The sequence below is a fragment of the Tetrapisispora phaffii genome, chromosome 7 (assembly GCF_000236905.1).
Source record: "Tetrapisispora phaffii CBS 4417 chromosome 7, complete genome".
Lineage (NCBI taxonomy): Eukaryota > Fungi > Ascomycota > Saccharomycetes > Saccharomycetales > Saccharomycetaceae > Tetrapisispora > Tetrapisispora phaffii.
The window spans coordinates 549,636-563,643 of NC_016526.1; the positions used below are offsets into that span (position 1 = coordinate 549,636).

At 31.6% G+C, this 14,008-nt stretch overlaps 4 protein-coding genes across 4 annotated transcripts; 3 read left to right on the forward strand and 1 right to left on the reverse strand.

Annotated features, from left to right (window-relative positions):
• Positions 1 to 192: 192 nt before the first annotated feature.
• On the forward strand, positions 193 to 2,235 carry PSO2 (DNA cross-link repair protein PSO2; the record flags this gene model as incomplete). The annotated part of the gene is made up of 1 exon (XM_003686486.1): positions 193 to 2,235. One exon carries the CDS (start codon positions 193 to 195, stop codon positions 2,233 to 2,235), a length of 2,043 nt encoding a protein of 680 aa, XP_003686534.1.
• Positions 2,236 to 2,526: 291 nt separating this feature from the next.
• On the reverse strand, positions 2,527 to 3,579 carry GAT2 (Gat2p; the record flags this gene model as incomplete). The annotated part of the gene is made up of 1 exon (XM_003686487.1): positions 2,527 to 3,579. The coding sequence occupies one exon, from the start codon at positions 3,577 to 3,579 to the stop codon at positions 2,527 to 2,529; it is 1,053 nt and encodes a 350-aa protein (XP_003686535.1).
• Positions 3,580 to 8,734: 5,155 nt separating this feature from the next.
• On the forward strand, positions 8,735 to 10,285 carry RRB1 (ribosome biosynthesis protein RRB1; the record flags this gene model as incomplete). The annotated part of the gene is made up of 1 exon (XM_003686488.1): positions 8,735 to 10,285. One exon carries the CDS (start codon positions 8,735 to 8,737, stop codon positions 10,283 to 10,285), a length of 1,551 nt encoding a protein of 516 aa, XP_003686536.1.
• A 628-nt stretch (positions 10,286 to 10,913) lies between these two features.
• On the forward strand, positions 10,914 to 13,919 carry TPHA0G02660 (uncharacterized protein; the record flags this gene model as incomplete). Its single annotated transcript, XM_003686489.1, has 1 exon — positions 10,914 to 13,919. One exon carries the CDS (start codon positions 10,914 to 10,916, stop codon positions 13,917 to 13,919), a length of 3,006 nt encoding a protein of 1,001 aa, XP_003686537.1.
• Positions 13,920 to 14,008: the final 89 nt, after the last annotated feature.

The window sequence follows — 14,008 nt, forward strand, 5'->3', positions numbered from 1 at the left end:
TTATCGTTAACCTTCGCCATATATGAAAAATGATGCTAGTTTGATTTAAGATAATTTTAAAATAAGTAATAATTAAATTAGATATTAGTATGCATCAGTGAACTCTAAGGATGACCACAATTTACAATAAGTGATTGAAATATAATACTATAATGAACAGATGAATTAATATAGTTATATTACTTAGATAACATGGCAAATAAATCCATTATTCAAATAAAGAGAAGCGAAGTAAAGCTTAAGTCAAGCACCAAACTGAAAAGGACTGCTAAACTCGATGGGATATCAAAAAGAAGTAATGCATCACAAACTTTAAAATCGAATAAAAAACAGAGAAGCTTGTTGGAATTTAATATTCCAACAACGAAAATAATGCCCATAGGACACAGAGGACCTAGTGAATTTTCTGTCAAAGTTAATAAGGTAATAAATCTAAATGATGATAATTCGAATGAAAATAATCCCAAATATAATGGTAATTCTATCAATAAAATATATACAGTAGATGATGTAGTAGAGATTCTTTCAGATGATGACGATAAACTAAATGACTCTAATATTGGTACAGGCTATATTGCCGCTGATAAGATTCAAGTCAATGAAATTGAGCAAACGATATATAAAAGTATTATATGTCCCATTTGTGAATTATGTTTAGATGATCTTAAAATTCATGAAAGAGAAGTACATTGTGAAGAATGCATAGAAGGAAGTCTAAAGAAAGAAAGTGAAACATCAATTAAACTTTGTCATGAGGAGAGTCTGGCTACCATCATAGATTTAGAAGGAGAAATCCAACAATCCAACAATACTGATAAAGAAATTACAACTAACAGAAAAGAAGAAATACTTATAAATCAAGATCAAGGGAACAAAAAAGAAATCGTAATAGCGGAACAGAAAAATGTGACTGTAAAGGAAAACAAAAAAGTTATTGTTCAAAGGAAATCAAAACCTAAGGCTCCACTACCCAAATTTAAGATTCTAACATTTGATGGTGGCTCCTACAAAATTGTTGTTGATGGTTTTAACTATGCCTCAGAACCTGATATAAATAAATATTTCCTTTCACATTTTCACTCAGATCACTATATTGGATTAAAAAAATCCTGGGATCAAGGCATTATATATTGTACAGAAGTAACTGCAAAATTAATGGAATTAAAATTTAACCTTACTGGAGATATGGTTCAAATATTACCTTTAAATGAACATTTTTGGATTGAACCGTACCTTTCTGTGATAGCAATAGACGCCAATCATTGTCCAGGTGCAGCTATATTTCTATTTCAAGAATGGGATAAGGCAAAACTAGACACACTTCCCTCATTAAGACAAATATTGCATACTGGAGATTTTAGAAGTAATAAAAGTATGATCGAAAATATTAACAGAATTGTAAATGGAATCAGCATAGATGAGATATACCTGGATACAACATATTTAACCCCTGGATATCATTTTCCGCTACAGAAATCAGTTTTAGATACAACGTCTAATTTTGCTTGCAAACTTGAAAATGATGGTAAACAATTGCTATTTAAAGATACTCAAAGGTCGATAATGAGTTTTCTTAAAAATAAAAATAAATGTAAATTTAATAATTTATTTTTAATTGGAACTTATTCAATAGGGAAGGAGAAACTTGCTATATCAATAGCTAAAAAGCTGAATACTAAAATATTCATAAATAAAGACTCGCTTAAATTTAAAATTATTTCCCAATATTTAAATTGCTTTCCTGCGGATATAATAACTAATGATGTAAGTGAATCTTATGTTCACTTAGTGCCTATATCTGTGTTGAATTCGAAAGAAACTATTGAAAACTATATTACAACTTTAAGTGAAAGCTATGAAAATATTGTTGGTTTTATACCCACTGGGTGGACGTTTATGAATCGATATGGTATTAAATTAGATCAGTATGAAACGATTGCTGAAAAAGTAAAGCATTGTCAGGAGCTATTAGATGAGAAAAATGCATTAAAATATGATACATTTAACATCGATTCAATACTTAAGCAATATAAAAAATATGCGAAATATCAAATTTTTAAAGTTCCGTACTCTGAACATAGTAGTTTCAAGGATTTAATTGAATTTGGTATTAATATAAATTGTGATAAATTTATTGCGATAGTGAATTTAGATGATATGAACAAAGTAGATAACATGATCTCTTGGTTTAAAGCTTGGGAATTTATCAAAAATGCTAAGGGAAACGGGGTATAGAAAATAAATAAAAATATAAATATAAATGTAATAAGATATATTTTAAGTAAAGTTAGGAATTTGAAATTAAATGCAGTTTAATATAGATAAAGATCAATATGTGTAAATATAACTATGTGTAAAGATAAACTTTTGTATTAGAAGTTTCAATAAGTGAGAAGTAAAAACTATTCATGAGGTGAGATGCATGAGAATGTTTTACTTATGAACTAATGTTAATCTTAAGAATTATGTTTTTTGAAGAATATATTGTTTGCTATTGCCAATGATAATGATAATAGAAATAGACTATTATTTGTTAAAATAAGCATCATCTAGAGTGGAATCATTTTTCAAATGTTCAATAAAATTAATAGGTATTTCAAACTGTAGTGGAATTTTTCTATCTGATGGATAAGTGGTCTTTTTATATCTCATTATAATATTAGCTTGTTCGCTATTGAATTTTTTAATCAATTTGCTGTAATATAAGCCACAAGCGTTGCATAATGTTTTGTTACCGTATGGACCTCTTCTCCATTCTGGAGTTTCATTTTCATTACATTGTTTACAAAATAATGTTGGTGGATCAACTCTATTCAAAAGTTTTTGATTTCTTGAAGGATTGTTTTGATCGTATGGTACATTACTTACGTTGATGCTATTGTTTGGTAGATGCCTTGAATCTGGATGTAAATGACTTACATTATTATTAATGAGTCGGCTTTGTAAATTGTCAGCTAATTGTCTTTTATGAATTTGATTTGAATTTACAGCACCCATATAATTATATGGATTATGTAAGTTATTTCTTTTTTTAATTCTCATAATTAATTTCTCGCATGAATTTGGAGCATTTTCGATACTTTGGTGATCTGAAATTGTATGATGAATACCAGTTGGAAAATGGAATACATTTGAATTATTATTGTTCTCTTTTTCAGCTAAATGAGAATTAGTGTTTGGACTTCTTGGATTTGTTAGGTGTGAAATTGGTGGTAATTGAAATTGTGGCGGCGATTGAGTCAAAGCAGATGTTGAATTTGATTTTGACATTTCTTGATGATCATCAGCATATATGTAATTTTTCGAAGAATTTGAGGGAAGGTCTCTAGCAATATCGTATTGTTTTTGAACGGATGCGTTACTCTTGTTGTTATTAATGGAAATTTGTTTTAGTTTTAATAAAGCTTTCATATCTTTTTCTAACACACCCAATAAAACCAGAAAATTATAGAATTTTTCCATGGGTATATTTTTTAAAATATCATCATCATTACTTGTTGCTGAATTGTATTTAATATAAGCAGAATTAAATTCCAGTAGTTCATTTTTAATGTTGTTTTCAACATTCAACATGCCCATTATCTTTTTTTATAAAAATGCTCATTAATAGCATTACTTGCATGCTGATTATTGATGACATTTGTTGCATTCTGTTCATTTGGGACGGGGGAAGAAGTTGAATGGGGTTGAGTTTGCAAAACAAACCTTGAATTTGTTGCACCACTCAGATGCCCTGCATAAGGTGGATAGTTATGTTGATGTAGTCCACCACCTGGATGTAAGGGATATTTAGTAACTGGCAGCGAGTTAGTTCCATTCATGATTGTGTGTGTTTTTTGCTGTTGTTTTTTCAGTTTATTTTGTCTTCAATAGGAGTCCATACAAAGATGTTTACAGTCTGCTGTTTTATTAGTGTTCAGTTATGAATATTATTATTTGTTAATGATTATTTTTTCAGTTTTAATATTGGAAGAAGAATATAAAAAGTGAAAACAGGACGAAAGAAAAAGGAATATTTTAAAAGGTGTAAAATTATCGTAAAAGGATTGATTTTTATATAACTTTTCAAATATTATAATTTTTTCTTTTAAAATCAAAAAGTGGATGGAGAGATCTTGATGAATATAAGTTTATAATTGTCGTTAGTTGTGAATGAACTAGTTCCATATGATGATATGTGTGTGTATGGATATATAATTATATAAATACGATAAAAAGGAGAGACTCAGTGCCACTGTAACAAGATCCTTGTAAAATCCTGCAACAAAAGCTACAGAGGACCAAGAACCACACGTAATATGTTCATTAGACATGCATATGTGGATAATGAGAGAACGCAGAAACGTCCGAGCAAGAGCACCATCTCGAGAAAGTAAAAGTAAATTGTCGAGATCCAATAAGCGACAAAGCGGTCTAGATCTTAAGATAAAGTTAAGGATCGCAGAAAGTAATGAATGAATGAACAACGTAACGTATCTTGGAATCTAATAAGTAATATTAACTGACTAATAAGTTAGATAATTGACTACTAATTAATAACGAAAAGAGAGTAAGTAGTAAAGTTGGTTTTCTCCATAGCCTGGTGTGGTCTCAACGGAATAAATAAGTGACTAGATGTCTAAATTGCAGCAGCTCGAAATTGGGGGAGGGAGGGGAGACGGGATATGGTTGGCAGGCGAGCAGCAACAACAGAAAATGAGCAGCGCAGATGGATGGGAAAAGAAAAAAAATTTATAATATGCGTTTTGCAAAACGAAAATTAACATAATCTTGATGAGCGAGCGACGCGAGAGCGGGGACAAGACCGAGACGGGGGCGAGGCTCGGAGAATATTATTAGTTAACGATTTTAATCACCAGGGAAGAGGGATGCAATCACCGCACGAGAACGCAGCCAACGGGAAATGATTAGTAGTGGGTGTGCGTCTGTGCGTTTTCTTTCCTTTTTATGCATTTTTGTTTGGCGAATCTCTCAAGTTCCTACGGTTGTTTTGTTGTGCAAATCGAGTCTGAACAAAAAGAAGTTGATGTATGCCAAGTCATTTGAACGGAGGCAAACTTGAAAAACAACGATAAAAAGAAACATACAGTGCGGAGATATGAGTACGCAGGGCGGGTCATTGCTGATTATTTTATTCAAAGACTGCACACTGGACGTAATCGCTGTGCAAAACAAGCAATACCAAAATGCAAAATGGTAAGATATGGACGTATGTGCGTGCGTATATGTGTGCGTGTTTGTTAATGGCGCGTTGTATTGGACCGTTGTAGGATTATTACATCGATGGCATAATTGTCCTAATTTTTACTTCTTTTTTTCGTTTGTGGCAAGAATGACATTAAATTTAGAAGGAAAAAAGCACAATAGGGTACTACGAGATGTCTTTCCTTTTTGATGTTTTGAAATTACGTCTTTTATTTTCTTTCATATCTGGAATAATGTTCCAGATTTGTATATCCGTTTCTTCGTAGAATTGACTTCTATTACGTTGCGATGTATTGTTTCCTTCAGGACATCGTAAGAGATATGTATTGTTTGTTTGGTGGCGGCACGCATTCCGTTGCACATCTAATTATTGTATTTGTGATTCACAGAAACTAACGAAGTGTAATCGGGGAGGGGCAGAGTGAAAGCAATCAAAATCTTAAATACTTGGTACAATTAATTGTTGTTCCTTTTCTCTTTGCTCCCTCATGATTCTTCTAGCTGATGTATTGGCATGTATGTAGGTGTGTTCCAGATGGGCCATGAAAATACGTATTAGATGCATTTGAAGAGGAGGCAGAATGTCCTTGTCGAAAGATTTAGAAGTAGTCCATTTCCTGTTCATTTTCTTTGAAAATGCATGTCTTTATAGAATTGAAAAATAAGGACACGCAGACCCTAGAGATCCGATAATCACAGTATCCAATACTGTGATTATGACCATTGATTGACGACTGCTTTTTAACCTTTCATTGCTTCTTTCGATTCAATGTTTTTATTTAGTGAGATGTATGCTTTATTCAAGAATTCACAAAGATGTACATTGGGAATGATAACAGGAAAAGTGGCATGTCATTTTTTTAACGAGCCTATACTACATGATTATTCCTGCTTTTCTATATTATTTTATCGTCCGTTTCTTATTTCAATTTAAATAATGAATATTCCGAATATTATAGTCGCGGACGGATATTGCAGATGACACCGTCCATATTTATCTTATGTCTCTATTTACGCTGTGTTTTCGGTTGTAACGGAATTTGCTTTTCCAAAAAAGAAATAATACAATGGATAACTAGAACATAGATCGTACGAAGAACTGGCAATACTTTTGGTTTTCTGTTCCTTTTCCTAGACTTTGGATGACTGTATTCTTTGTATTCCTAAGTATGTCTTTGCGAGTGTTTTCATTCTTTAGTTTTTTTCTCAAGTACATGTCGCGGCGTATTTTGAAATTAAGCTCGGCATGTCTCAACTGTATGCTCCCTCCTGTTGGTCCTACTCTCTGACTCTATTGTTTTATTGGTCTGCTACTACTAAGAATGGATTTACACGGCAAAAGGAATGGATCATGAAGGCAAAAAATATTTAGCGTAGTAAAATGATAGGCTTTATCAGACCGATCTGGGAAAACTGTGCATCACCATATCTAGCGTTATTGACTTCCAAGCCCTGTTTATTTGACCTTTTTTTGATCCAATTGTAGGGATTTAGAAAATCCATGCCATTTTACTCATTGATCTTCTCCCTCCATCTTGCAATATTCGCTTGTATAACGGATTGACAAAAACAACTTGTATTTTGTGGCAAGACATATATTGAGTCCATCACAGGCACAAATTTAACAGTAATAGTAGATTGTTCGATAAAATACAGTAAAATTATGAATTTAGCTTTAATATTTGAAATGGCCAATGCAAGAAGACAGATATTCCTCGATTGTAAGGACTTTTAATGCTGTTACACCGCTCATCGTTATGTCCTGAAAGTCTATGTGTTTATATGTCAGCACGCTGTGTACTGACTTTTATCTGTTGGTACTAGGTACTGTGATCTAGAATGTGCAGATCTATTAGCTGATAAACAGTACACAAGAAAATATCAAGATTCATCTCATCAGTACTACGTGTGCTTCGTATATCTTGTGTAATCATGCTTGTATTGTTCTTAGGATTTGAATATGTATGGACAATGGACAAATCCCTTCCTCGTATAAATGATATGCTATCTTGGTTAAGTTAATCCAAAGCACAATCGATGCATGTCGGTTAATATTAGATCTTATTGTTGGAATGGCATGATCATCAATTACATTGTCATGATCTCAACGCGGTAAATCTTACTTCCGTTGATATAAAGTTTTCCGTTTTTTTATGACCTTAAGAAAATAACCGAGGGCTACAACTATTTTATCATTCAAAAAAGAAAAAAGCCTGTTTCTAATTTCTCTCTTGCGGCAAACGAAAAGCCCATTTTTTTACTTTCAAACGTTGTCACGCATTGTCTGATAATTGAGATCGAGAATGTAATTCAGTTTTGGACAAATGGACGGATGTCGGCTAAAAAATTAACTAAAACTTAACACAGTCTACAGAGAAAGGAGTACTCTGCTTGAAATAGGTAAACATGTTGCTATTAAGATAATACAATTATATCGGTTTACGTCACGGCATCTCATTTAAAATGTAATTGACAAACGCCATGGTTCTGGGCTTGGCTTCAAAAAATGCAATGGTATAGCAATCGTTTGACCTATTAATAAAGGTATCTTATCAATATATTTTTGTCCGGATAAAACGATACTTACCGAAAATGTCCTCGTTTCATTTTTACCATCCGAGCTTTCCGTAGGTACAAACGCAAGATCTACGGCAGACAAAAGAAATGGTGTTGTTACCTTATTTAGAGCAATTCGATAAGTCCAACCAAATTTGTAATAATTATGACTTGTCCAGTCTTACATAAACAGTAAAAATTTCACCTTTGTCAAAAAAATGTTTGAGTTTAAATCTTGTAAACTAGCCATAATAATTTACTTAGCTAGGAAAATTATATTGCCCAATTGAACGATGCCAAATTTTTAATGTTTAAAAAATGCTGGAACTACATTTTGTTCCATTCGTTAGTATGCATATATAAGTCAAGCAAGCAAGTTCCTTACAAAAAACGAGTATCATCTAACAAGATACCAAAACCCTTTTGAAAAACACAAGATTCCAGCTCTTTTTATATCTGTTTCTCTTTTGAAAAAATATGTTTATACAAAAAGAAGGCATTGTCAGTTTTTTGAATTTTCAAAGTAAAACTAGACAGACATATCATGTCTAGAAACTCCAATTGTGATGAAAGACAACCCCATGGGTATACTATCACCTCCATAAATTCAAAATAAATTTCAATTAAATAGTGTTCTGTTTTTACCTTTAAACCATTCTTCTTAGTTGTAACCGTTGTTAATTATTTTATACCAGCACGTGACTTGCTCTCAATCTTAGAAGGGTCTTTAAGTTTATGGATATATTTGTAAGTGCGGGTAACAGCAATACTGAACTAGAAAAAAAAAAATTTTATAGCAGAGTAATAAAATCATAAGAAAAAAATTTTGGCGATGAGATGAGCATTACAGATAATTATATCAAAATTGATTATTCCAACATATAGTGCATTTAATCTGTATTGAATGGTTAACTAAGCACTTTTAAGCTTATTTAGCAGACACCTCGAAAAACATCAGAAAAGATAGACGACAATGTCAAAGAGATCTGCTTATGACGAAGATGAAGCTAGAAACGTCACATCAAAAACTGTTTCAGGTAACGGTCCAACTACCGTAGTTGAATCCGAAGATGTTGCAATGGAAGGTCAACTTGAAGATCAATTCAGTGATGAATTTGAAAGTGATGGTGAAATCATTGAATTAGACGATGATGATGATGAAGAGGATGCAGATCTAAATGCTGAGGAATATTTTGAAAAGAAACAAAAGAAAGCTGAAGAAATTTTGTTAAAAGAAAATGAAGAGGCTAAAGAGAGTTCTGGTCCACAATTGTATTTACCAAATATTTCTCGTCCATTAGGTCCTGATGAAGTGTTAGAGGCTGATCCAACTGTCTATGAAATGTTGCATAATGTTAATTTACCATGGCCATGTTTAACCTTGGATATTATTCCAGATAATTTAGGCTCCGAACGTAGAAATTATCCTCAATCCATCTTAATGACTACGGCTACTCAGGCATCTAAAAAGAAAGATAATGAGTTGATGGTACTAAAATTATCACATTTAACTAAAACTTTGGTTAAAGATGATGATAATGTAGATAATGAAGATGATGATGAAGATGATGACGAAGCTGGAGAACCAATTTTAGAAAATGAAAGTTTACCATTAAGAGACACTACAAATAGACTTCGTATTTCTCCATATGCCACTGTTCAACAAGAAATTTTGACCTCTACAATGAGTGAAAATGGTGAGGTTTTTATTTATGATTTAACACCACAGACTAGAGCTTTTGAAACACCAGGTTATCAAATTCCAAAAACTGCTAAAAGACCATTACACACAATTAGAAACCATGGTAATGTCGAAGGATATGGTTTGGATTGGTCACCTTTAATTAAAACTGGTGCCTTATTAACAGGTGACTGTTCTGGTATGGTGTATCTAACACAAAGACATACCTCTAAGTGGGTAACCGATAAGACTCCTTTTACTGTTGGTAACAATAAATCTATAGAAGATATCCAATGGTCTCGTACAGAATCAACAGTCTTTGCGACGGCAGGATGTGATGGTTATATTAGAATATGGGATACCAGATCTAAAAAACACAAACCTGTCATTTCAACCGTAGTCTCCAATACAGATGTCAACGTTATTAGTTGGAATGAAAAAATGGGATATTTATTAGCAAGTGGGGATGATAAAGGTACATGGGGTATTTGGGATCTAAGACAATTTTCTCCAAACTCTGAAAAAGCTCTTCCAGTGGCTCAATACGACTTCCATAAAGGTGCTATCACATCGATTAGTTTCAATCCTTTGGATGAATCCATAGTTGCAGTAGCCTCTGAAGACAACACTGTTACTTTATGGGATTTGTCCGTCGAAGCTGATGATGAAGAAATCAAACAACAAAAGGCAGAAATAAAGGAATTAGAGCAAATCCCACCACAACTATTATTTGTTCACTGGCAAAAAGAAGTCAAAGACGTTAAATGGCATAAGCAAATTCCAGGTTGTTTGGTGAGTACTGGTACTGATGGTTTGAATGTTTGGAAGACTATCAGTGTTTAATCCAATTCATCTAATCTTCAAGAAAATTAAAAGACTATCAGGTCATTCACTATAATAACAACTCAATCATCTCATTTGTAAGCTAAACATATTAAGCTTTTCTGATTGAATACCAATGTGCATATAAACGATTTTACATCTATATATTATTTCTACTACAATTATTATTAATTTATAATAATGCATTTAAAAAATATTTCGATAAAATGTCATTAGATTCATGAACTTCGATGTACTCGATGTTAACATATCCATTTATGATTTATTAATTGGAATTTAAAACGTAGAGATCTCATCAATAATTCAGTGCATTATAATAAACTGTTAAATCTATAATAATTTAATTGTATCATTTATGTAATATTGGTGTGAGGCTTCTATTTGCCTGCGGCATCTATATTTGCGTAATTTTATATTTCTTGAATTGTTGTTATGTAACCAGAAATCTGAAAAATAAACACTCTTGAAATTAATTACATAAAGAACACACTTCAAGTAGACTCAACTTATTTTAACATGGTATTTGCCAAGGTATTTATTCGATCATATACTTGACTCCTTAGTCAAATAGTCAGCTACTTAACAGCTTAATTGATAATAATTTAATCAGTAGCAATCAATAATAAAGATGAGCGTATGGCCAAGTAGCTCCCCTAAAGAATTCACTATTCTAAAACGTTATAATAAACATAAGAAAATAAAACTAGAGGAAAGTGAAATAGTCAATACACTTATAGTTCCTGAAGTTAATATTTTTATTATTTTAACCCTAGATCGTATTTTAATTTACAATTTTAAACCAACTGCATTAGTGGCATGCCATGAGAGAACAGAATCTTCAATTAAAGAGCTTGGCACAAATGTAACGATGACTTCATCTTCTTTACTACTTATTGATGAATCCAATGCTACTTACTCTAATGAAACCCCTTTTTATAAACAATATCATAAAGGTAAGACTGTCGTGTATGTAAGAACTGAGAAAAACAGTCTGTTGGTTTATCAAATATTAAGAGATACAAATAGTAAAAATGTATTTAAAGACTATGGTATACCAGTCATGGATATAGCTGATAAATGTAAAAATTTTGATCCTAAAATCTATGATAATATAAACGATAATATTTTGAAGGTTGTTAATTCTTCTAATAATAATATCATTATACAAAATGGATATCAAATCAAGGAAGATATTGGCTATTTCCCAAAAATAAAATTAACTGTAGAAGCGCAGGAGGCTATTGGTATTAAAAGATTAGAATTGAGATTAAAGACGATTTTTAATTTAGACCATGAAGTCATTGACATGATGGCCCTGAAAAAACTGGAATCTAATGGCATAGGCTCGTCAGATCTGGTAGTTCTTTTGTCTTCAACTGGCTTACAATGTATAAATATTTCGAAGTTTAAAATTAAAAAATCAGATTTCATACATATTAAGAATGGTATTAAGCTAGTTGTTGGAGGTTCAGAGGTTTTTGCATTATCCGCAAATAAAGAATTAAGCAGTGACAATTCAGATAAAAATGAAATAAAATACACAATAAATTCTATTGATCTTTCCAATAGACTTGCTACTCCAATACATGATTTACCATTCCTAGATGATTTAAAAAGTACTTTTGTATTTAATGACAAATTAGTTCTATTAACTTTTCAAAAATTAGACTTTTTTAGTTTAGAAACTGGTGAACTTTTTATGAGTTGGAGCCCAGGTTTCAAAATAAAATTTGGCAAAAGTTTAAATACAAACATAATAGTATTGATTTCTGAGGATAATACTATTTATTTTTATACAGAGTTTGGGAATCTAATATATTGCAACAAAAGAGAAGATGGTTATAAGTCGGTGTTTGACTTATCTGATTTCATTTACTTTGATAAGACATTCATCACATTCAGTAAAATAAGTAGCTATCAAGTGTGGGATTGTTGGGAAGAACTAAAACAAACTCAATTTAATTTTAATTCACCTCAGCCATTTGTTATGAACAACTCGAACAACGATATTGCATTTGTCTCGAATTATTTTGATTCCTCTCTTAATAATAATGGTTTCCAGATAATTAAACTTCCTACTCGTACGATAAATAACTGCATTCCTCTTATAAGGATAAATAGTGCTTCGAAATTATTAGCAATATATATATCTAATAAAGATATACTACTATTGCAAAATATTGAAATAGGTATTTGGTATAGTTTTGCTGACCAATCTATAATTGATATGCAATGGCTAGGGAGCAACTACCTAATTTGTCATATTAATGCAAAGGATGGAAATACATTTTTGCAGTGTCTTCATATCCCACTAGAATATGTAAATCGTAAGACTTATTCTGAATTTATAATTTGGGAACACAAAGTCCCAGCAAACGTTAAAGATTTCAAATATTTTACAAATGTTTTATCCCAACCTCGGAATATTCCTGTCACTGAAGATAATATAAAGGTTAAGGAAAAATTATGCGTCACTGGTGAATTGATTTTAATTTATGATAACTATATTAAAGTAATCGATGTAATCTCAGTACAACATCGGGTGGGATTGCAGGTTATTCATAGCTTTGCCTCAAGCTTAGAAATTAACTGTCCCCATCCCTTGGTATATAAAAACATTTCATGGTTAACATTTTACAAGGACGGATTTTTAGTACACTCAAATGATGGACTATATAAACTTTCTAAAGAGGGAGCAAATTCAGATTGGTCTGTGGTACTCTTGGCTACTAATATAGAAAGAATATTGGATGTAATGAACGATAGCATTTTCTTAATTCAAAAGAACGCATGTCTATTGTATAAGTTCAGAGATTTGTGGGAAGGTAAACCTAAACCATTATCCATTGGAATTGATGATGAATTTTACCCAATATATATTCATGATGATTATGCTGCTATCCGAGGACTGCATGTTGTCAATAAATCTCATACGTTAAAGCTGCTTGTAAAACATAAAATTTATTTGGATGAGGTAATAAGGTTTAGTTTAGAAGATGATGTCTCACCAGAGGATATTGCTAGCAAATATATGTCACTGGAGTACTATGACTTTGCCCTCGAGAAAATATTGTCATATTCAATTCTTAAAAATGAAGCATCAGAAAAACTAGTCAATTTAATTCGGATTTCAGATAACATGTCAGTAAATGAAGGGAGATTGTATAAAAACTCCAAATTATTGAAAATTTTTAGTTATTCTTTGAGAAAAATTGAGCCAAAGTATTGGGATAAGCTATTTGATATATTTGAGGTAAGTCCAAAAGATTTATTAAAAATGTGCATAGCAACAAATAATATTAAGATATTGGGACTCCTTCTCATTGTATTCTTAAACTACGATGAATCTGATCTAAGTGAAAATTTCGCTGATGAAATTGAAGAAACAAATCAATTGGTTAATATAAGATCAATAGAATCCACTAAATTTGGGTCTGTGACAACTGCGATGAAAGATGGCAAGTTAATGTTGGAGATATTACGAATTTTAGTAACTAGTGCTTCTAAATCAAAAGAAATTCAATCAGCAACAGAACTTTGGGAAATGTGTTTTCAATTAATAAGGCTACTAAAAAGTTTGGATAAAGAGAATAAGACTAATTTAACGACAACGGCAATAGAATTTTGTGCATAGGTTGAATGGTAATTGAGTATTTTTACTCCATTGCTAGGATATTCTTATAATTTAATGAACTATAAGAACAATTCAATGACATTTTTATA